The sequence below is a fragment of the Dermacentor silvarum genome, chromosome 2 (assembly GCF_013339745.2).
Source record: "Dermacentor silvarum isolate Dsil-2018 chromosome 2, BIME_Dsil_1.4, whole genome shotgun sequence".
Classification (NCBI taxonomy): domain Eukaryota; kingdom Metazoa; phylum Arthropoda; class Arachnida; order Ixodida; family Ixodidae; genus Dermacentor; species Dermacentor silvarum.
This window is the reverse complement of record NC_051155.1, coordinates 9,993,960-10,016,238: the sequence shown is the minus strand read 5'-3', so window position 1 is coordinate 10,016,238 and position 22,279 is coordinate 9,993,960. Positions and strand designations below refer to the sequence as shown.

General features: G+C 48.3%; 1 protein-coding gene across 1 annotated transcript in view; it reads right to left on the bottom strand.

Annotated features, from left to right (window-relative positions):
• The window catches only part of LOC119441314 (cytochrome b-c1 complex subunit 6, mitochondrial), a 47,130-nt gene extending 27,084 nt beyond the window's left edge, over positions 1–20,046 (bottom strand). Inside the window, exon 1 of the mRNA XM_037705938.2 lies at positions 19,725–20,046. Within this exon, the coding sequence (XP_037561866.1) occupies positions 19,727–19,975 (249 nt within the window). The 5' untranslated portion in view covers positions 19,976–20,046 and the 3' untranslated portion in view covers positions 19,725–19,726. The remainder of the gene's footprint in view (positions 1–19,724) is intronic.
• Positions 20,047–22,279: the final 2,233 nt, after the last annotated feature.

Genomic DNA, 22,279 nt, shown 5'->3' with positions numbered 1-22,279 from the left:
CATATCTCGTATTTCCCGCCACCGAGCGCCGCCATCTTGGTATCGTTCGAAAGCTCAAAGTTTCGCCGTTCCGCTTCTCAATTCGTCCGTCATCGCCATCTTGTAACAAACGCGCAAACTATAGCGTACTCAAAAGCGCAAACTCAAAAGAAGCGCGCGTCTGCGATAGGTAGTCACCAGGGGCGTAGCCAGAAATTTCCTTCGGGGGGGGGGTTCACCGGCCCGACCGGCGGGGGGGGGGAGGGGGGGGCAAGCTTCTGCGTACCTCTACGCCACGTGATCGATAATAAATATCGGTAGTTTAAGCAGACTCTATACGTGTGTATCAAAGACATGGGACCGCCCCCCCCCCCCCCCTGCGTATGCGTGTGCTTGTGAAGAAATTAAGTAAAAAGTAAAGTAAGCTCAGTAAATACAGTAAGTACGACAGGTACAGTGGGCGTTTGGAGCAACGGTCTCTCATCGCGCCGCTGAATGGACCAGTCTTCGAAAACGCATCATTGAGACGACCCGTGCGATCGGAGAAGACATCATTAATTGTTAATTTCCGTTAAGCGTAGATGGCGTCGTCCTCGTCTGGGCGAAGTGCGTTTCCCAAGTCATGGACGGCTATACGCGTGAAAATGCACGTGTGACCAGGCTATACCTACTCCCATAGCAATAGCTTGTTCGCTGCGTCTTTGCGCTAGAAAACTTAAATGCGCGCAAAAACCCATAAGGTTTTTTTTTTTTCGAAGCTTTCGTCGCCCTGCTCCCTCATACGAGAGGGTTGCATTTCCTGCGGCAAGTGCATGGACCGCTGTGTCTTCCGCTGTGTGCGAGCGTGCAGCCGTCATTTGCCTTTACGTCAACAGATTCAGAATTGTACAGAATATTTCACCGCACAGCATAGATATGGCATGTGTACGCATTTTAAGTAGTGCGTGCAACTCATTTCTGCTTCACTTACGCCGGTGCAAACAGGAAGCGGCCTTGTACCTCACAGAATCTCGACTGATTGGTGTACTAGTGATGCAGGAATGAACTCCGGTCTTGGTCAGTGCATAGTGGACATAATCAATTTCTCAGGGCGCATGAACTCCGACGAGAACTGTCAGCGCCTGCAACAAGAGTTTACTTACGCTGTACTGCGCACAGCAGTAATTCATGCTTGTCGGCTGTCTGTTTCGTGCATTCTGTTGCGACTCGGTGGAATTTCACTGCTGTCATCAACCCCTTTGTGTGTACATTGCTGGTTTGGGATTCCACAACAAAACAGCAACTACCAGCCTTCCGTAATTGTTGGTTTGGGATTCAACAACACAACAGTAATTACCAGCCTTCCGTAGGGGCACAATCGCAAACAAGAAACGTTTCTCGCGCAGACTACGTTCGCACTTGGGAAGCGGCAAGCGGGCGGAAAGGCCAAAGCGGGCGGAAAGGCCAAAGCGGCCGGAAAATTTTTTCCGCGCCTGTCCATGTTGTTCACATTTGTTTTGCTACCGCCGCGGCCGCCGCTGCCGTTTTCGTCCAGATCCATCTCGTTTGCGTACGTTTGTCGGCGTGGTGGCGCTCATTATCGCATTATTTCGAGCGGTATGTTCATTCTTTGACGAGTGATCATTTTACGCAACTTTGCGTGTCATCTGCGACCTTCGGTAAATTCCTCGTTGGCGTTCCGTACTTCTCCTCACACGGGTGCGGTAGCGCTGAGTCACAGGTTGGTGCCTAGGCATGATAATATTTCTTTAATAGCTTTTATTTGCAAGTTGTAATAACATTTCCTCGTTTCGTATTGTCGGCGCCTCCAGGACACCAAAGGGGCAACGGGAACACCACAGCTAAAACCCGGACTGGCCCTTGTGTTGGGGCTCGCCAAAGCCTGCGCGTCCTACGTGAGACCTACGCTCCCAATCTATCGTCGCGACGAGAAAAGCACCCCGAGACTTCTGCAACATATATATACCGTACACGTGCGAGGAGAATTATGGAGCGCCAACGAGGAATCTGCCTAACTATTGTCTGCCATGGAAGTGGAAGAGGAAATGGCTTTTATACGTCTACCTACTTGATTTCGAGAAATGGACAATGAATAAACGGAAGACGCGGACACCTCGGAAACGGCGGTGGTGGGTTCGCCTTGCTTTGCAAAAGCGCGAGAAGTTGGGTCACGCCAAGGCTTCGTTGCCGCACCTCCGGTCGCGCGACGTTGAATACTATCGCGAGTATTGCTGACAGTACGTTTTAGTGCCACTCTTGTCGTAGAGCAAGGGCTGGTTCTTGATCGCGTCGATCAGCATTACAGCCTACACTTTTGGTGCCATGTTCAATTTTACGACCGGTTGTTTACATGCTAGTGTAGCTTCCAGTGAAGCAGAACGACTTTCCGCCGCGTTTCCACTTCGCCATGGCGAAAAAATCGGCCCGAGACCGATTTGGCTCGCAGCCTGTTTTTCTGCCTGTTTTGCCGCCTAGGCGGGCGGATTTTTGCAAGATTTTGCCAATTCCGACAGCTTCGAGACCAGCAAGTGTGAACGTAGCCTAAGATCCTGCGCGAGCGCGGCCTAACCGGCACCTGAAGGGAAGCGGCAGAAATGTATACTGGAGATTTCGACCACCTGGGGTCTTTAACGTGCACCTAAATCTAAGTAAACGGGCCTCGAGCGTTTTATCCTTCATCTAAAATGCGGCTGCCGCATTTGTTGCGCATTTGTTGCTTCAGAATGCGGCAGCCACATTCTCGCCCAAAACTTCACAGTGTCAAAGCCTTGACAAACACCGTGACAGTTATGCAGACATGATTCGTTGTAAATTACCAACCCAAACGGAAGCGCCCAGGAATGAAATTGTGATAGTAGCACCGGTTTCATGAATTATGTCAGCGCGAAGCGACGAGAACAAAAGGTGGGTAAGTGCGGCGGGGGGAGGGGGGAATTTCGGGGGGGGGGGGGGGTGTTGAACCCCCCCAACCCCTTCCTGGCTACGCCCCTGGTAGTCACACGGACCCTCCGATGAAAGCAGCCTCCGATTGGCTGCCGTGCTGAAAGGCATCTCTCCATTGGTTGCTGCTGTGGCAGGGGCAAGATGGCAACCGCAGTTGTCTGCTTCGTAAACTACGCCGGCGTCCTCACTTGACACGCAGAATTCGGATTACTGAGAGCTCCCAGGTTAGTGATGGATCGTCGCTCGGAGAAAAAATTTTGGACGAAGCACGCCTTCGGAATACGGAAGCGCAAGCCTCCCACGGCAAGAAAAATATGGCGATTAGCAGGAGAAGCGGAGGAGCAGCCCACTGAACGTGCCGCGCTACCTCGCACCGTGGATTACGTGCCGCACTATCTTGCACCGTGTGACTCCGGCAGCGAAACCGACAATCACGCTGTGCCATCGGCACCGATAACGCAGTCGACGGAAGAAGCGCCGACGGAGGCTCCTGCGCCTTGGCGTACGGCCGCGTGAATCAGCCGAGACCGTATCTCGGTAGACATAGCTCGCTGCGACTAGGCAAAATGGTGCAAACACAAAGAACGCGGCCCGAAGCACAGCAGCCACTCCGTCCGATGGGCGGCCGCCGAAAAGGGGGAAAAGCACGAAAGCAAGAAAAGCGCCACCGCTTCAAATTCTTCGCGCCCAGTCGCGGCCTCCGCGCTGTCCGGCGCCGCGTCCGCGCCTCCGCACCAAAAAAGAAAGGGAGAAAGCGCGTGACTGCGCGCTGTTCTCTTTCTCGGCTGTCGGTGGGGCGGCGTTTATTCGTATCAATAGGACGCGGGTCGAAAATCGATTCGTAACAAACATACTCTAGCACATTGCAAAGTAATGGGGCTTGGCCAGGACCACAGAAAAAGTCGTATCATCCACAAATTCGAATTAGCCGTGATCGTATCATCGAGATTCCACATAAGTCCCGGCGATCACCCCTTTATTGCCGTCGGAAGACAGAGGAAACGGTCCGAGGATGTCCATGCCGACTTGGTCGAAAGGTGTGTGAGGTGCTTCAATTGGCTGAAGTAAGCAGACTTAACAGATGGTGTCTTTTGGCGCTGGCATTCACGACAGCCTTTAACGTACTGTTGGATGCTTGCCAAAAGCCCGGGCCAATAGTACATTTCGCTTACTCTACCGAGTGTTAGTGAGAAGCCTAAATGGCCAGATGTGGGTTAGTCATGGCAAGCAAAGAGGACGTCGTCTCGCATGTCTCTTGGAACCTCCTGCTAGGTAACCACAGCTGTTTGCACGGGCATTCTTCTTATACAGCACGTTATCTCGTAGACAGAAGGACAGCAACGAACGGGACAGATGGCGTGGTATGGCTGTGCCCTGGCTATCTCAATGATCAGTCGAATCTCAGCGTCGTCACGCTGCCGTTTTATCAAGTCTGAAAAACTAATGGCGCCCAGGAAGCCATCATGATCCTCTGTTTCGTGACTGACAGGATCAATGGGTGCGTGGGACAGTGTGTCAGCGTCTTTGTACTTATGGCCAGACTTATAAACGATGGGCGAGGTCAAATTCCTGTAGCCGCAAGCTCCATCATGCCAATCGTCCTGAAGGGTCGCGCATGCCTGCCAACCAACAGAGGGCATGGTAGTCCATCACTACTTTGAAGGGACGGCCATAGAGCTAGGGGCGAAATTTGATGATCGCCCACACTTTTCCAAGGCACTTTTCCTCTGTAGTCGAATAATTCACCTCGGCACGGAACGTTCCAGTGAGTGGCTGGCATGGGCTATAAGTCTTTACTCTCCATCTCGACGCTGGATGAGCACTGCGCCAAGGCCAATGCTACTGGCATCGGTATGCACCTCTGTAGCAGCATCATCGTCAAAATGTGCAAGAACGGGTGCTGACTGCAGGTGCTGTCATAATTCAGCAAAAGCCGCCTGTTGCTCATTGTGCCAGACGAATGGCGTGTCGACCCTTGTAAGGAGAGTCCGGGATTCCGCTATCTTCGAAAACCCTTAATAAACCAGCAATAGAAAGTGCACAAACCCAGGAAGCGCTGGATGGCCTTCTTATAAGGAGCTGGAAATGCGGCTACAGCAGCAAGGTTGTCTGGGTCGGGCCGGACCTCTTTGGCGCTAACTACATGCCCGAGGAGCTTGACCTCTCCATAACCAAAGTGGCACTTTTCAGGCTTAAGTGTGAGGTCTGCCGATCGGATGGCTTCTAGCACACTCCGCAGGCGGTGAAGATGCTGCTTGAACGTTCCAGAAAATGCGACCACATCATCAAGGTACACAAGACAAGTCTGCCACTTCAGTTCAGTGAGGACAGTGTCTATAATTAACTGGGAAGTAGCCGGGGCTGAACACAAGTCAAGAGGAAGTATACGAAATTCGTAGAGACCATCTGGAGTCACAAAGGCTGTTTTCTCGCAGTCTCCTTCGTCTACCTCAATTTGCCAGTACCCGCTTTTTTAATCGAGAGAAGAAAAATAGTGGGCACGCCGTAGTCTATCTAACGAGTCATCGATAGGGGTACATATCCTTTTTAGTCACGTTCAACGCAGAAGTCAGTCAGTAAGTCAGTCAGTAAGTCAACGCAGAAATGTAGCGTTCCGTCTTTCTTTTTGACAAGAATGACCGGAGACGACCACGGGCTGTTGGAAGGTTCAATGGCGCCATCGTCAAGCATTTCTTGGACCTGTGTATGTATGGCTTCGTGTTCTTTTGCCAACACCAGGTAAGGCAGCTGGTTTATCGGGCATGCACCCTCATACCTGATAACCCTGTGTCTCGTGAAGGATCTCTGTTTGAAGAACGTGCAAAGCAGGTCCTGAACTCAACCAGTGAACGCAGTGAAGTTACTTGGTCCGCTTACTACCGCAGTGAAAGTGATTACAACGCAGCTGCTGCCAGTGCAAAGCAGCATTTTTATTCTGTCACACTTCCGTCCCTTTTGCAAACCAATCCTCGTAAATTCTGGACCATAGTTAATGGTACACCAAGTAAAATGATCCAATTAACATACCCCAATGATGAAACAGTTGCTCCTGAAGAGTGCTGTAATGTATTCAATGATGTATTTTCTTCCCATGTTACCGTGATGCCACATAGATTACCCCTTGTATCCAATTCAGGTTTTTTGCCCATGGATTCTATTTCTATTGACTGGGTTGGTGTTAGCTGCCTAATTAAGAATCAAAAAACGTCTTCCTCTGCCAGCCCAGACTGCCCGAATTCAAAAATTTTGAAGTGTACCAATGTATTTTCTGCTGTTATTTTGTCGCACATTTTCACTCAGTCATTGCAGCAGTCTGTTCTTCCATACGACTGGTGCGTGGGAAAGGTGATTCCAGTTCACAAATCAGGTAACACACACTTACCCAGCAATTATAGGCCTATCTCACTAACAAGCATTTCATGTAAAATTCTCGAGCATATAATATATTCGCATTTGGCTGAGTTTTTAGAATCCAACTCCTTTTTCAACCCCTGTCAACATGGTTTCCATAAGTTTTTTTCCTGTGAAACACGGCTCATATCATTTACGAACAATCTTTTTGCAATCTCTGATCTAGGTACAGACATCGATTGCATATTTCTCGATTTTGCTAAAGCATTTGATTCTGTGTCGCATGATTTACTTCTGCTTAAGCTGACTGAACTTAACCTGGACATAAAGGTACTCGAGTGGATAAAAAAATTTCTTTCCAACCGGACGCAGTTTGTAAACGCTAATAATTGTACTTCTCGGTTTTCTAATGTACCAGCAGGTGTTCCTCAAGGCTCAGTCCTGGGTCCACTTCTCTTTTTAATCTATATTAACGATCTTCCGAACTGCGTTCTTTCTTCCTCAATAAAACTATTCACGGATGACTGTGTTATTTACCGTAAAATTACTAATCCTTCTGATTCCCAAGAACTGCAGGACGATCTTAACCGCATAACTGAGTGGTGCTCTAATTGGTGTATACAACCAAATTCAAAGAAATGCAAGGCCATGTGCATATCTCGTAACACTGCCATTCACACATACTTTATTAATGGTGCACCTGTGACGTCAGTTACCTATTACAAGTATCTCGGCCTTCACATATCAAATAACCTTTCTTGGCATTCGCATATTGACTATGTTACTAATAACGCTAACCGCATGCTAGGTTACTTGCACCGTAATTTTAGCTCTGCCCCTTCCTCCTTGAAACTAACTTTATACAAAACTTTAGTTTGCTCCAAATTGGAGTATGCTTCAGCCATCTGGGATCCGACTCAGTCCTCATTAGTTTCCACTCTAGAGAGCATTCAAAACCGCAGTGCACGCTTTATCTTGTCTAATTATTCTCGCTATGAAAGTGTCTCATCAATGAAACGAACTCTTAACTTACCTGTTCTTTCGTCACGCCGCAAATGTTCCCTGTCTCTCCCTTTTTCACAAAGCTTTTCATTTGAACCCCCTTTTAAAAGAAACCCTTCTTGCCCCTCCGTCTTATATTTCGTCCCGCACTGACCACAGCCTCAAAGCGGGGTGCCTTTGTGCCGCACAAACCGGTACAGTGACTCATTCATCCCTAGGACAAGCACAGGCTGGAATCGCCTTTCCGCATCAGTCGCACTCATCACCGACCCTGCCCACTTCAAGACCGCTGTTCAGAATGCCATTTGTTAATATTTTTTGTTTGTATATTTACTGCATTATTTTTTGTTTTTGACTCCACTCCTTTCTGCAACGCCTTCGGGCCCTGAAAGTATGTGAAATAAATAAATAAATAAATAAACCAAGAGCTTGCGCAGTGGTCTGGCTATCGGTGGACAGTTCAGAATTGATGTCGACATGGCCCAGAGACGTGTCTGCTGTCTCCACTACTTCCGACATGAAACAATTAACGTTTGCTACTTCGTCTGCAATCGCTATCCAAGTGCCGCAGAAAAGATGTCGATGCTCGTTGCTAAAGTTAGTAACAAGCAATTGCGATTGGCCATCATGAAGCTGTATAACAGTTCTAGCCACACAAACAGCTTGCTTCAGCAGGTGTTCCAAGTTAGTTTCGGCTACCGCTTTACCATCACGTAAGCCACAGCATGTGATGTGTCGACAAGGACATTGGCTCGTGAAGGAAGCGTTGAACACCATTGGTCGTTGCCCCGCACTTCGATTGCTTGTTCGGCTGAAAATGTGATACAACGCTCTTGGAGATCAATAATAGCACCATACTCCTGCAGGAAGTCAATCCCAAGAATAACGACGTGGGAGCATTCGCGTAGGACTATGCAGCTCGCTTCGAATGTAGATCCTTCAATCTTTAACTCTAGTCATGCAGGCACCCAGTGGAGTTACGACGTGGCCGCCAGCCATCCGAATCTGCGAGTTATGGCAGGGCCTGATTACTTTCTTCAGCTGCGTTGCCATTTTCTCGCTTAATATTGTGGAGTCGGCGCCGGTGTCCACTAAAGCACTAATGGCATAACCGTCAATAGTCACTGGTATATCGAGCGAAAGCCGGTTGTCCCGTTCATCGGCAAGTGATGCCGGATCGGTATCTCTCCGTATCTGCATCGATCGGAGGTCTTCAGCACTTCGACCATCAGCCACCTCCCCCCCAAAGATTGCTTTAGTTAGTTTTCCCAGCGGGGACTGGGCGACCGCGCAGTAGAATACCGCTGGGGCGGAGATGACAATCGTCTTGGAGAAGGTGATCGCGACTGCCGCCTGGCAGGCGGTGGCACGCGCTGCTGAGAGAGGTAGTCGTTAATGTCACGGGGTCGCTGGCCGTATCGGGTCGGCGGCGAGTATGTGAAAAAGCTGCGAACCCAAGGCGCCGGTATGGGCACTGGCAGTACAAGTGGTCAGCTTCACGCCACTGGAAGCACAGAGGCCAGCGATTGGGTGAGCACCAAACATCCGACTTCCGAGTGGACCTGCATCTATAGTCAATGTAGTGGACCGGTTGCTCCCAACGATGGGCAACTGGAGCGGCATGAGGAGAGGGCGGCGGCGTGTACCCAGCTTCGTAGTACGATATCGGCTGCGCCGACTGAAGTGACACTATAGGAGGAGCACGAACAAACAGCGGCGGAGATGAAGCAGGGCACTTTAAGGCTTCCACGTAGGTCGCACGGTGGTATTCAGTAAGTACTGCCACAATGTTATCAGGAGGCAAGGTATCACGGAGGGCCCGGTGCAGCTCATCCTTGCTAAAACTTGCAATACCTTAGGGTGCGACGTTATGGCAGCCTTTTGCAGTTTTTCACACACAACAGAGCGGATGAGTTCTCGCAGACAGTCACTGTTGCTTCCGATGGCTATGAAGATGTCAGGAGTTGACATGCTGTTCACTTGCTCCTTATACAGGTTAGACCAATGCAGAACAATCTTTCCATGGTCATGGCCTCAGACAAGAACTCTGTGACCGTCTTCGGAGGGCTCCAGACGAGACCAGCAAAGAGCTGCTCCTTGACCACACGCATCAGATGATGTAACTTCTCCGTCATTCTTGGATTAGCTCGTCTGAAGAGGCGCGTCATGTCTTCGATGTATGTGGTCAGTTTCATTTGGCAACTAGACGCGGGCCTGAATCGCTTGTTGCGCTCATTCTTGGCAATCAGCACTGGTGTAGGTCTCCGGAGGCAGATGACAAAATTCGCGCCACGATGTCAGTTGCTCCTCACGGTTCTGAAACCACGTATGCGTGTCGTCCACCAGGTAGAAGTAGACGTGTCTTAGTTTTGCCGCGTCATCCTATTGGTTCAATGCGGCCATGCGCTCGAAGTCGACAATCCAGTCTTCGAACACTGTGTCATGGAATGTCGTCGGGACCTGTGGGCTCTCAACTGTATACCGGTTCAACATCGTGCTTTTTTTACCGATAAATAAATAAAGGGAGTTTGAACAGAAGCACTGGTCACACCAGTTGAAGTAGTGCTGATACTTGGAGGGGTCTGTAACATCCGTGAGGGTTACCCCGCACCTCCACCAGTTTGTCTCGAGCCTTCAGAAGTACTCTTGGGGGGTTTAATAAACCGCAGAGCAGCTGGCTCCTGGAAAGGGAGTCCGTCGGGGCTGGCTTGCGAGCAGGAAGAACGGCATTCTTTTTTGTTCTTTTGGGCTCGACCAACTACCTACAGATGGCAATATGAAAGCTGACAACCTACAGAGCCCTTTTTGGGCCCTGTGATGTGGGGCTTCTCTTTTTTGGAGCGATTGAGAGATTCCCGTCGCTACTTAGATGCTTGCTGTGCTGTCTGGTTAGAAGAGGTGGCCATCGCCTTTTCAGGGGTGCTAGACACCCACACTTTCGAGTGGTTTGTTCGCCTCGAAGGCTTTGCCTCGGCAGACGAGACCCTGGGAGCCACCAACCCAGAAGTCGATGGCCCCGTCTTATGGGATGGTGGAGCAGCGCTGGCTGCCGCGGCCAGCTCACTGTGTGTGGGCCACACAGCTGCCGGGGGATGTGGCACTGCCCCCTGGCACGCCACGTTGGCAAAGCTGCTCTACGGCAGGTATGACACCCGTCTTCGTGCCTCTTTAAATGAATTATTTTGTTTCACTTTGATAGTTAAGATTTTTTTTCTTCCATGATGAGCAGGACCACGAGTATGTGGCATGCTCCCCATCACAGTTCACACATCGGAGAGAGTTTTCAGTTTTCAGAGGAGTGTTAGTGAGCACTGCATTTTGCAGAAGTTTGGCGGCCTTGGCAGTTGTATCAATTGTGGCTGAATCACTGGCAGTTAAAACATCAGTGGGTTCGGGACATATGGTTTGGCCCGGATCCCGCAGCTTGACATATGCGGCCTCGATTGTCTTGGGCAGCACGTTTGAGCTGAAGGTGACAATATGATGCCTCAGTCAACTCCATCAGATCGTGATCGGAAATAACACCGCAAACAGTGTTCATTGTTCAGTGTTGGATCACGATAACTGTAATGTTCCCAAAACAGACAAGGTTCTGTAGCTTTCCATATTGTTTTATGTCCTGCAGTTCCAAGAGAAGGTTGCCGCTAGCTACCTTGGTAGTTTTGTAACCTGGGCTTTTGTAACCTGTAACCTGGGCATTCGACATTTCTCAACAAGGAAACGAGAGATGGCTCTCACACTCTTTTCTGTTTTGTTTTTTTCAGAATGTATCACATGATACCTTGGAAAGTTTTCTCGTTGGTGGCCGAAAAACTGATATACTTTGGTGTGCCCTCATTTCTGAGGGCAATGAGGGAGTTTAGGAAAATAAATATCTCTGAAGAATTTCGTTTTTGGCAGCGATGCAAGCCACCCACCACCAAGTCCTACAAGGGGATGCTGCAGGGCCTGCAAAAACAGGTCCTCGACGCGCTTTGCGTACAGTATTACACGTTCGAATTTTCCTCTTTTTCAGCCTCCTAACATGTGCTGCCGCGCAGCGGTGCAGACGTGAAACACCACCATTAGTGAGACTTATTTCTTACCGGCAGTCCCCGCGTCGTCGGAGCACCTGTTCTTACACCATGCTAGGCAAGATGCCATTTATAGAAGTGCTGGAGAAGTGCAGAATATTAAATGCTGTGGACCACACTGAGATGTGTCGTGGTCATTAGACAGCAATACGAGAGGGACAATGATGGACAATATATTAGTATTCATTTGACATATAAGTGCTAAAAAAATGCTGGCAAGCGAGCCTCAGGGTACAAATGTGTTTCACTGCTTTCCCACTATTTAGTTTTGATTTCGTTTCCCAAGAGGAGTGGCACAAAAGGCACTCCTGCTTTTGGAACTCGCTCCAGAGCTCGCTCGCTGCTAGTATGTTGCTACAACTATTAAGTACTACCACGGAACACCCCGAGGCTTGCCAGCATTTCTTTAGCACTTCGAGGTTCAAAGCAATGTTACTAGACTAGCTTCAGTTGTAAAACTCGGCGGCGTTGCGCAGAACCGCCACCCGCCCGCACCTCCATGGCGCTGCCATCGCACTCAGCTTCACTTCCCCACTAGCCGGCTACGCGAACTGGCTGGACGAAACAAGCGGTGCGGCGTTGGGTGTATTCTGTGGTTGGTTGTTGACGGCGGATTTCAGGAAGCATGTCATCCGCAAAACTAGCCTTCGCCACGTTTGTTAAGGATATTAGCAGACGATGCCGACGTGCTGCGTTCCTCACTGCAACAAGCGGCTATCGAACGATGTCGACAGTTCGGCGCGCCACTTCATGTGTGCTCCCAGCAATGCGACACTTCGCTCGGCGTTGAACGTAGCGATTCCTCGTGCCGACCGGGAACTCTCTGCGAAATCCATGGTGTGTGATTTACACTTTCATGAGCAGAAAGTGTTTGTATATTATCAATGGACAGACGGTTGAGGTGCCACGAGACAAGTGGACACTTGCCGAGGATGCGGTGCCGAAAGTGTTCCCGAACGTTCCCTCGTATCTGTCAAACCAACCGGGGAAGAAAAAAACGCAAACGAAGAGAGATGTTTGGTGACCTGTTCTAGGCCATCTTAAAAGAGCTGTCAGAGAATACGCTGAGTCGTGTTGGGTGCCCCTTGTGGTTTCGGGAACTGAGTGCATGCATCATTAAATTTTTAACAGCGGAGCTGTTTAAGCTTTTTGCTTCCCCGCGTAGTGTTCGCAAAAACTCGTCTTGCGATCACGTCACTGCGCACAGCTGCGCCTCGCATCACCTTGCGATAGCCAATAAATAGCTAATCGATAATCGATCAATAAACAATCACTTCCGGAAAATGCTAGGGATGACTTGGTAGTGCTTAGTCTAGCCCAAATACGTGACCAACACCTTGAGATAGCCAATCAATAGCTAATTGATAATCGATCAATAATCAATAAATGCCAGGAAATGCTGGAGATGACTTGGTAGTGCTTAGCCTAGCCCAAATACGTGACCAGTGCCTTGCGATAGCCTATCACTGGCTAATCGATAATCGATCAATAATCAATAAATTCCGGAAAATGCTGAAGATGACTTGGTAGTGATTAGCCTAGCCGAGTCATGGCCAATACTTTGCGATACCCAATCAATAGGTAATCAATCAATAATCAATAAATTCCAGAAAAGCATAACTCGTATAAGGCCAGGACCAGCTAGGTGCCGATCAGCTGCGCTGTTTAAGCTTTGTGCCACTTGTGCAAGCTCACTAATTTCTATTTAGTCACATGCATGCATACACGCATACCTTGCATAAAAATGCATTCTTAGGCAAGGTTCCTGGAGCAGCGGTGGGGATCCAGTCTTGAAGTAAAGACAGCGAGGAAACGTGCCAAGCTGCTGTGTGGGAAAAGTAAACTGCGTGAAAGGTTTAGGCGGCAGGAAGAAACACACGACACTTAAAAATGCAGCTTCTGCGCTTCATCGTATGCATTTCTTCCTATCGTGCAGTTTACCGTTCTTTCAGTATGAACCAACTAGCCCGATATATGTTATCGCTGTAAGTGGATACCTCTTTCACATGGTATCACTAATTCGGACTATAGGGAGAACGCCAGCGAGCGTGAAACACGCGCAAGCTGCCCGTCCGCACGAGCTCAAGGCTGCGGCGAGGCGTCTGCAGTGGAGTGCGATGGAACGGCATCGCCATCTGGCGGCTCCCCAAGGAGTGGCGACAGCGGCGGTAAGCGCACGGGAGGATAGTTTTACAACTGCAGCTAGTCTAGTAACATTGGTCCAAAGCCGGCAAAACAATGGAAAGCAAAAAGTATCCTGTAGTTACTGCATAAAGTGTGCATCCTTTAACCATTTCAGTGTCAGGTTTCTTTGGAGGTGACACACCGGCAGTTTTTTTCTTGCAACATAAAACGAACATAACGGTTTGGTTATGCAGAAGGAAAGAAACGACACACATAATGAAAAATGCACTCTCCTCACATTCCCATCTCCTACCTAGTCTCATATTGGCGCGCATGCTTCAACGATGGCGCCGAGGTCACAATCTGACACGGTCCAAGTTGCCTCTTCCTTGGATGACATCTTCTGCACCCGAGCTTGGCTCATATTTGGAGTCGGAGAAACTGCCACTCCAATGAACAGTAGAAGCACAAGAAGTGGCCACACTCGAGGAAGGAGCGCTCTCGTTTTATGTGCACTCGACGAGACAGGCAAAAGAGCCCAGCCATTCTGGAGGAAGCACACCACCGAAGAAAGGAGCCCTCTCGATACAGCACGAGACTGGGAACTGGCATAAACGTCGTGGCACAAAAATGCAAGGGTGGCCAACTACAGTGCAAATATCTGAACGGAGAATCGCCAACATAGCAGCGCACAGAGCCACCTCTCCTTCCAGAAGTGTGCGTGGGTGCAACCACGAATGGGCGTGTTACACAAAAAGCCCAGACTGAGCAAACCCAGAGAGAGGAGAAAACGTGCTTCTAGAATGGCGCAACTACCTCACAACTTTGTGAGCACCTCTGAGTGACATAGAACGTACGGGTACACCAGTGACATGGTGCGACAGAAACCCCAAAAACATACCGGTACTTCAGTGACACTGAAAGCATTAAATTCTGCAGGTTTTACCTTTTTTAAAGGAGGAGGCAACATACCTTCCTTACGTTTCTTTTTTTTTTTCAACATGACAAAATAAAATGGGATGCATACTAGATTTGAGCTCAATTTCCCTACTTAGGTGCATGTTGGATTCAGGTAACTCGTAATTTCTTAGCTGTATTTAATTAGTTGCATGAGCATAGCACTAGTTTTGATGAGCACCTAAGAGATACTCTCTCCATGCAGTGACGTGTTCTTGCTTCGCGTCCTCGCATGCTGCAACTGCCGAGTGCTTCACGTCTGCACTATTTCAGAGAAGCACCTTCCTTGCGCCACACCAATGTGTACGGCCGTGCTAAAAGTGCACTTTTAAGGTAATGTTGCAGTGAAACAAGAGCACCCAAGGATACGCCGAGTGTGGCAAGCAAGAATGGCACAGCACCCCTGTAAGAAACACGGTCACGTGTGATGGCCATAAAGCACTTCGCCCTGACCACAAGCTTCCCACTGTAAACGATGGCCCTCCCTGTGGCCCCTCACTTCAGGCACAAACAAGATAATGGTTCAACCACAAGGGCTGTCTTATACATGTCCCTAGCTGGCCACAATGGCCACTAATGGCAAAATATCAGCCAGCCCCGTCCTTCTTCCTCCTATCCAGCGGTTGAGTACGCATATTGCAAGGTGGCACTGTCAACAACTATGCGAAATTATGCAAACATTATTCACAGCTTACCACCACTTCTGCATGTCGGTTCTGTTTCCAGCCTCTTTCATGGGCTGATCCCAAAAATAGGGCAACCTCTAAAAACGTGCTACTCGGTATGCGCCCCCACTGGTCACCCCAATGCCCAGCTCGTGCTGCCACATCAAGCTGCTGATGAGGAAGACAAGCGAAATGGGGGCAAAACTTTACACGCACCGGCTACTTCTCATCCTATGCTACAGATGGCAGTCCACTCGCTCCAAGGTAGTTGGCGTCCTGTAGCTTAGTCACCTCAATTGCCCGTCCTGCTTCTGAGCGAAGACAATGCAACGAGGCACTGCTTGCCAAAAGCCAATGCCAGATACGGAAAAGAATGCCTCGCATTAAAAGAACATCGCGGATGGCGCAGGCACAGCGACACAAATCGGCTTATAACAACTCCACGGCTAGCACACGTGCACAACCTGTTCGCCGACATACGCGAATGGTACGAGCAAGGGAGGCAGATGACACGGGTGCCGGTTCTCTACGGTCCAAGTCGTATGTCACTTCCAGCGAGTGGCAATGACAGGAATTTTTCCACGAGGCGCCGTCAGCTGCATCGACTCAATTATTTGGGCAATTTTGCGACTCCGCTTTAGCTTAGTGCCTCGGGACGACGATGGCGAAGTAGCAATGCATCTCTCCTTTATAGGCAAAGAGGCAAGCAGCGATCACAGAGTTGTGTTGCCCGAGATGTCTGCATCTACAATGCTGTGACGCAGTGCCATTCAGTCGGGGACTGTTTGGATGGCTTTCTCCTACTCATATCTGAAGCCTAAACAAACGCAGCTGCTTGTACATCAGTTTTCTATTATGCAGAGAACTAAATGTTAGTAGTAGTAGTAGTCTATTTTTTATTGTTCCAGACATGTAATACATCACATGGCTGAGAGATGGAAAAAAGAAAGCCACTATATTGCGGCTTGACAAAGCTCCCATCTCCCATAAGTACATCAAGCAGTTGCATGCCAACGGACGATCAACTCGATAAGAATATTGCAAACAGTACTTTAAACGAATACTATAACAACATAACTGAAATCTAAAATTCTACATTACCACAACAACTATTAGAACAAAATATTTTCTTAAGGTTCTTATAAGAGATGTTTTTAATAGACAAATCATTTAAACTATGGTTAGACAAAGTTGACGGAGGAGCATATTTCAGTGTTTGTATTCCATAATTTGTGCGTGGCCGTGGGACATACCAGAATTCATGGTGTCGTGTTGTATAGCGATTTGGGTTCCTCTGCAAGTTCACAGTTTCCTATAAAAAAGTAATTCCGTGCTTAATTTGCAACTTATACAGGCAGAGAATACGCATGGGATAAAGAGGGGTTACTTTGCCAACACGTAGAGTATAGCGGTACTGAGGGAGCTGAAAACGGTACACTGGCTTCCTCTTAGCGCACCCTTTTGCAGTGTTATTAATTTGTTCATATGTGCTATTGTGGTAGTTCCCCACACCAAGTGGTAATATATTGTGTGCGATTCAAACAGAGCAAAATATGTTAGCCGCTTAGTTTTTTGAGGCAGTGTGCTCTGAAATCTTCTTGAAACACCTAAAGTCCGGGATAGTCTTCCAGTCATGTTCTCGATGTGTGCGTCCCACAACATAAATTCATTAAACGTCACCCCAAGAGTTTTAACTTCACTAACTATATCGATTACACTGCGGCCCAATGTAAGAGTTTGGTTGAGTGTGTACGACACGTTTTTGCTCTGTATAAAACTGCTTTAGTTTATCAAAACAGCGTCCCCCCCCCCCCCCTTACAGACCATGCTCTTAATTTTTTCAATACTACATTCGCTTTCCCTATGAGGCTGTTGGCGTCAGTTCCTGAAATAAATAATGTTGCATCGTCTGCGTAAATGACGTATTCAACTTCACTGTCTATGTGCACTAAATCATTAACATAAACAACAAAGGTCCTAAGATGCTGCCCTGGGGTACGACATGTCTGTGGTGCTGATAACTCGATTTTGAATTACCAATTGCGACATATTGAACGCAGTGGCTGATATAGCTAATGATCAGCTCAAGTGCCATCCCTCCTACTCCATATGTAGAAAGCTTTTTAATTAATGTCATGCGATTTATTCTGTCAAAGGCCTTGGAGAAGTCCACATATATGCCTAGTGTAACCTTTCAATTTATATGTTATTTATAATTATTTCTTTCTGTTTTAATAGTGCTAACTCTGTAGAGGATTGTGGCCTGAAGCCAAACTGCATTTGATATGGCGACATCTTTTCACAAAAAACATAACTGATGGCAGAAGATAACTCTGGTGAAAATACAGTGAAATCAAAGGCGATTTTTTAAATTTCAGCAAAAAGTATCTGATGCTTTCAAACTTTCCAACTTCTCTCACGAGATTTCTAAATGGTAGTACATAAGTGAGACCTAATATACTTTTATGTGTGTTCAAAAGGCTGAAAATTGTGCATAAAAGAAATGCTAAGAGGAATTTGTTGCTACACCATGCATAATCAAATTGGGGAAAAAAAAACATTTTAGAGCTTCCTGTTTAAAAGCTCAGGTTGTGTTTTTTTTGCACTGTGGGCTTGTGCAATAAACTGTACCTACAATGTTGTGCAAGTAAGCACGAGAAATTTTTCTTTACGCTCTCCGATTCGGAGTGTTGCGCATAAGTCTCAGTTCATGCTGAAACGAAGCTCTGGGTTTTAAAAAAATAACCTCGGTTCCAATGTATGAAGAAATTGCCCAATAAAACTTTCGTCAGAATCCAGAAGTAGTGAGACCCCCCTGTAATTGTACAAAATGGTCAATAAAAGATCAGCATTCTGGACTCTTAAGGAAGTTTTGCCTACCTAATTTGCATATAGGGGCATTGAAGAAAAGTACCTGAGCTCAATAAGTAGTGCAGCACAGCCAAAAATTTTGTTTGGGGGTTAGAGATTCGGCTTGCGCCTTTGTCTAGGCATATTGTGATAGTGTTCAAAGAAAGCAATCACGGAGCCACTTGCTGGGAAGTCTCCCATTTTCTGCCAAAGTGTTGCCAACATGCATTACAAGAAGCTGCAGACAAATTATTGGCAACTCTTGAAAACACGTGGTAGCCGCAGTGAGGCCAGAAGTTTGTCGTCTCAATGGCAGTGATGTGGCAACAGGTGTCGCCTTAGATGAACAAAAAAGGCTTCTTTCCATGAAATGTGCGCATGAAGAAGAGCTGGCTTATCATGCCCCGATAGGGCTTCCCCAGCAGTGCTGCACAAGTACTGCACAGCATTTACTACCAGTACTCGAGCCAGCTGTAAAATAATGTATCTTGCCATTTTTATTCAATAAAGACTTTTATTGTGTAAAGTTTGGTTTCATACAAATTAATTTTAATGTTGCTTAGTAGTCACAAACATCTCAGCTTGTGTATCAGCCATAGTGATACATCTAGTTTATTATATGCATAAAAATGTGTTTTCCCGTGTAAATTTAAAAACATTACGCAGATCTCACGCACTGTGGGTGCACACAATGCACCACCAAAGGCGACAAGAGATGCACCATAGATATTAACCTCACATATTATTCTTTGTCATTGCCTTTACCATTATTAATGTGCAACTACGCCTTAAATACTGTTTTGTTATAGCCCAATTATGTCTCGCTTGCTCTGTAATTCTGTTGACTATGTTTTACTGTGTGACATTTCATTTTTGAATGAGCTGTCCCGTCCAAAGCGTTCAGTTGGTTTCCTCGGTCATATTGTAATACTATACTACTATATTAGAGCATTTCTTACCCTACATTTTGTGTATGTATTCACATATGTATTCTAACTATTGTATAAGTCATAATTTTTATTGTACTCTCCCCCCTTACACAATGCCTCTAGGGTAAGGTATCTTTATATAAATAAAAATTGGGAGGACACTTAAGCTTCGCTTTTTAAAGTGGAATGCGATAGCATTCAAAGATCTCTGACTGCTACTCTTGGTTCCCGACGACTGCAGTTTATGCAACCGTAATGATTACTGGCAAACGCTGGCGGCGAACGCTATGCACATAGGCGTGCTTTCTGGTGGAAACGCGGCCTCTTGCATGGGCCGATCCCGGAGATTGTGCACAACTGCGCCAAAGAAATTGCATCATTTTCTGGTTTCCGTATTTGTTTCGCACTTTTAATATTTCGGTCTGAGAAGATTTAACATAAAAGGCATGCACTGTGGGTGTTTTGTTTCACGACATTTGTCTGTGGATTGTCATTCTCAAAATTCCGAGGAATATCTTTGCCAAGAATGCAAGACAAGGTATGGGCAACATTAATGATAGAATGGTGTGGCATACCTAAACGTGGTTGGGGATGATTTCCTCGGCCGCCAATGCCGACGCCGGATTTTCTGCGACACGGGGCCCTAAACGCGTTGGGATTACTTTTGCCCACCTTCGAGGTGCGTTTTTGCACTTGGCCGGGCCATCGAAATGCGGCCGCTGGGATCCCACGAGCTCGTGCCTTGCAGCGCAGAGAGCGTGTGTGTTCCGACACACGGGGGATTTCGACCACAGTTTCGACGCGGCCAGGCCCGGCAAACAATCGAGTGGGGGAAAATAATCGGTACAAACCTTCACTTGAGTTGCTTAAAGATGTCCTTGGCAGCGCAATGGTCGACGCAGTGCAAAAAGTCGAACAGCTCCTCCGTGCAAGTCTCGAGCGTCTGCGAGCGGCTGTTGACGCGGTCGTTGCATTCCTGCAGCTTCTCGCCGAAGGCCGCGCACTTGGCCTCTGCCCGGCACTTGTCCCGGACGGTGTCCAGGGGGTCGACCAGCTCGTCGTCTTCATCAGCAGCCTTCACCACGGGCTTCACCTTATCCATGGCGACCGACCGTCAGACACGCGCGAGCGAAAGGACACCGTGACCTCCCCTACTCTGGCAGTCGAGCGTTGTGGATTGATAGCATGAGAGCGCCTCCTTTGAAATGGCGTGGTGGCGTCTGCCACCACCCCGAACCTCTACTGCTACTACTGGCTAATTGCGATGGCTAAAAATGGCTCCTATATAGGAGGAAACGTGAATGTCGTGGCACATTTTTTGAGACTTCTTGATATCAACACTGAGCCAAATATAATATTGTAGCTATAAACAACGACCTTTTATTTTACAATTACCGTAGGGTTTACATTCGCAGCCTGTGCGGCACACCTGAACGTCGCCCCTAGAGTGTACTAGACCATATTCTAGTACACTCTAGTCGCCCCCGAGGTAGAGTGTACTAGACAATGGTCGAGTGGGCCGAACGGCGCTCTGCCGCTGAGGCGCCGCGTGTGGAAAATTGTACGAGGGCGCTGCGAGCGAACTGGATTGGGGCGGAGACGCGCTCCGCGGCATATTCAACGTACTTTCGCTGCGGGCGCCGAGGCCGATTGCGCATAGTACGCTCTTAAAATAGCGCTTTATTTCAACTGCAAATTTATGTTTAAACCATTTTGCCAAACATATATATTTGAGGCATGGATTATACAACGCGACGTCTTCAATTTTGCTGTCGTTGTCAAGCGCGTCGTCTGCTAACGAGCGCGCGTTCGCTACGCGGACGCTGGCGGACGCCCAGTTTTTCTCTCAAAACCTCTGTGCAGTACATTTTTTAATGGTTTAGTTGCTTCGGTGCGCCCATGACTCCTGACGGCCGGTGCTAAATGTAGTTTTTGCCAGGTGAACTGCTGTTTTTACCACTGTCCTCTAAAAGTAACTGGTATCACCGCACCACGAAGGCTACGTACGAAAATTTTATTGTTGATATCGTGTCATTTTACACGCGCTTCTTGTTGGTGGCTATTGATCAGGGCCAATGATCGAAGAAAACAATATTAGAGTGAAATAAACCAGATTTATTAACTGCATGGCGCGAAGAATGACCAATGTATTTCTAGGTAATTAAATCAAAGGGTACATAGACATATTGTAAGCACTATTAACGTACTTCGTCCTTTTCATTTGTACATAGCCATCATCACCGTCCCTGTTCTTCTTCTTCTTCGCGCATGAGCTGGGGCGTTTGCTTTTATTGCGATAGCAATTATATGGACACTCCAAAGCAGATTTCTGCCGTCGGCGTCGCCGTCGCCGTGAGGTTCCGTATGACGTCAATGGAGATGAAATCGTTGCCGCGCGCCGCCGAACGCTGTATGTGCGAGCGAAAGGGCGCGACGGACGCGCGCTTTCACGGGGAGTGAACGCACGGCGGAGAACAAACGCGCGTTCTGTGCCGTGCTCCCTGAAGGGCTGCAGAAGTAGGCGTCTCTTTCCTCCTTTACAATCACCATATATGTAGAGCAAACGCGCCTTCTTCTGACGCACGAAAGGCCGTGGGGGGGGGGGGGAGGGAGGGGACGTTTAGCTGCGGCACCAAGTACCTATTTATATCAGAGGCTCCGGCAACAGTCACCAACGCCGCACGCATTTTGTGCGAACCTGGGCAAAACGCCGACGGCGTCGACAACAGTTCTGCGTGTTGCCGGTGCTGCTGCATGTCCAAGTTTATACAGCTGATAAAGCTACTATCATTACTCCGTATAGCTCTCTACAAATTTGCTATCGCAATTGATGCTTCGCCTTTCAGGTGAAACTGCGACAACTTTTTTGGAATAAAAAGCGCTTGACAACTCGGTCAGTCTCGGTCTTATAAAGTGGTGGAGGTACGTCAAGACCCCGACGTCCTCTCGCGTTCCCGTCCTCCCTGGAGCTACGTTCCGGTCGCCGCCTGCACCCGGTTACCCCTACTATGATGGACACTTTCAACCCCGGCTCTTCCGGCGCCTCTAACCCTACCGCACAAACGACTCCGCCTGCGGTTCCCTCTTGGACTGTGACGTGCCCTCAACGCGATCCCCCTGTCTTTGCGGGACGCCGCGGTGATGACGTCGACGATTGGATCGACAACTACGACCGCGTGAGTTCTTGCAATAAGTGGACCGATACCCAGAAATTGAGGCACGTCGCATTCTACTTGACCGGTGTTGCACAGACGTGGTATTTCAATCATGAATCCGACATCGCGGATTGGTCCACGTTTACCGCCAAGCTGCGGCAAGTCTTCGCTTCCTCGTCTAGCCGTGCAGAAGTCGCCAAGCAGAAGCTGGGCACGCGCCTCCAACTTCCGCAAGAGTCGTACACCTCATA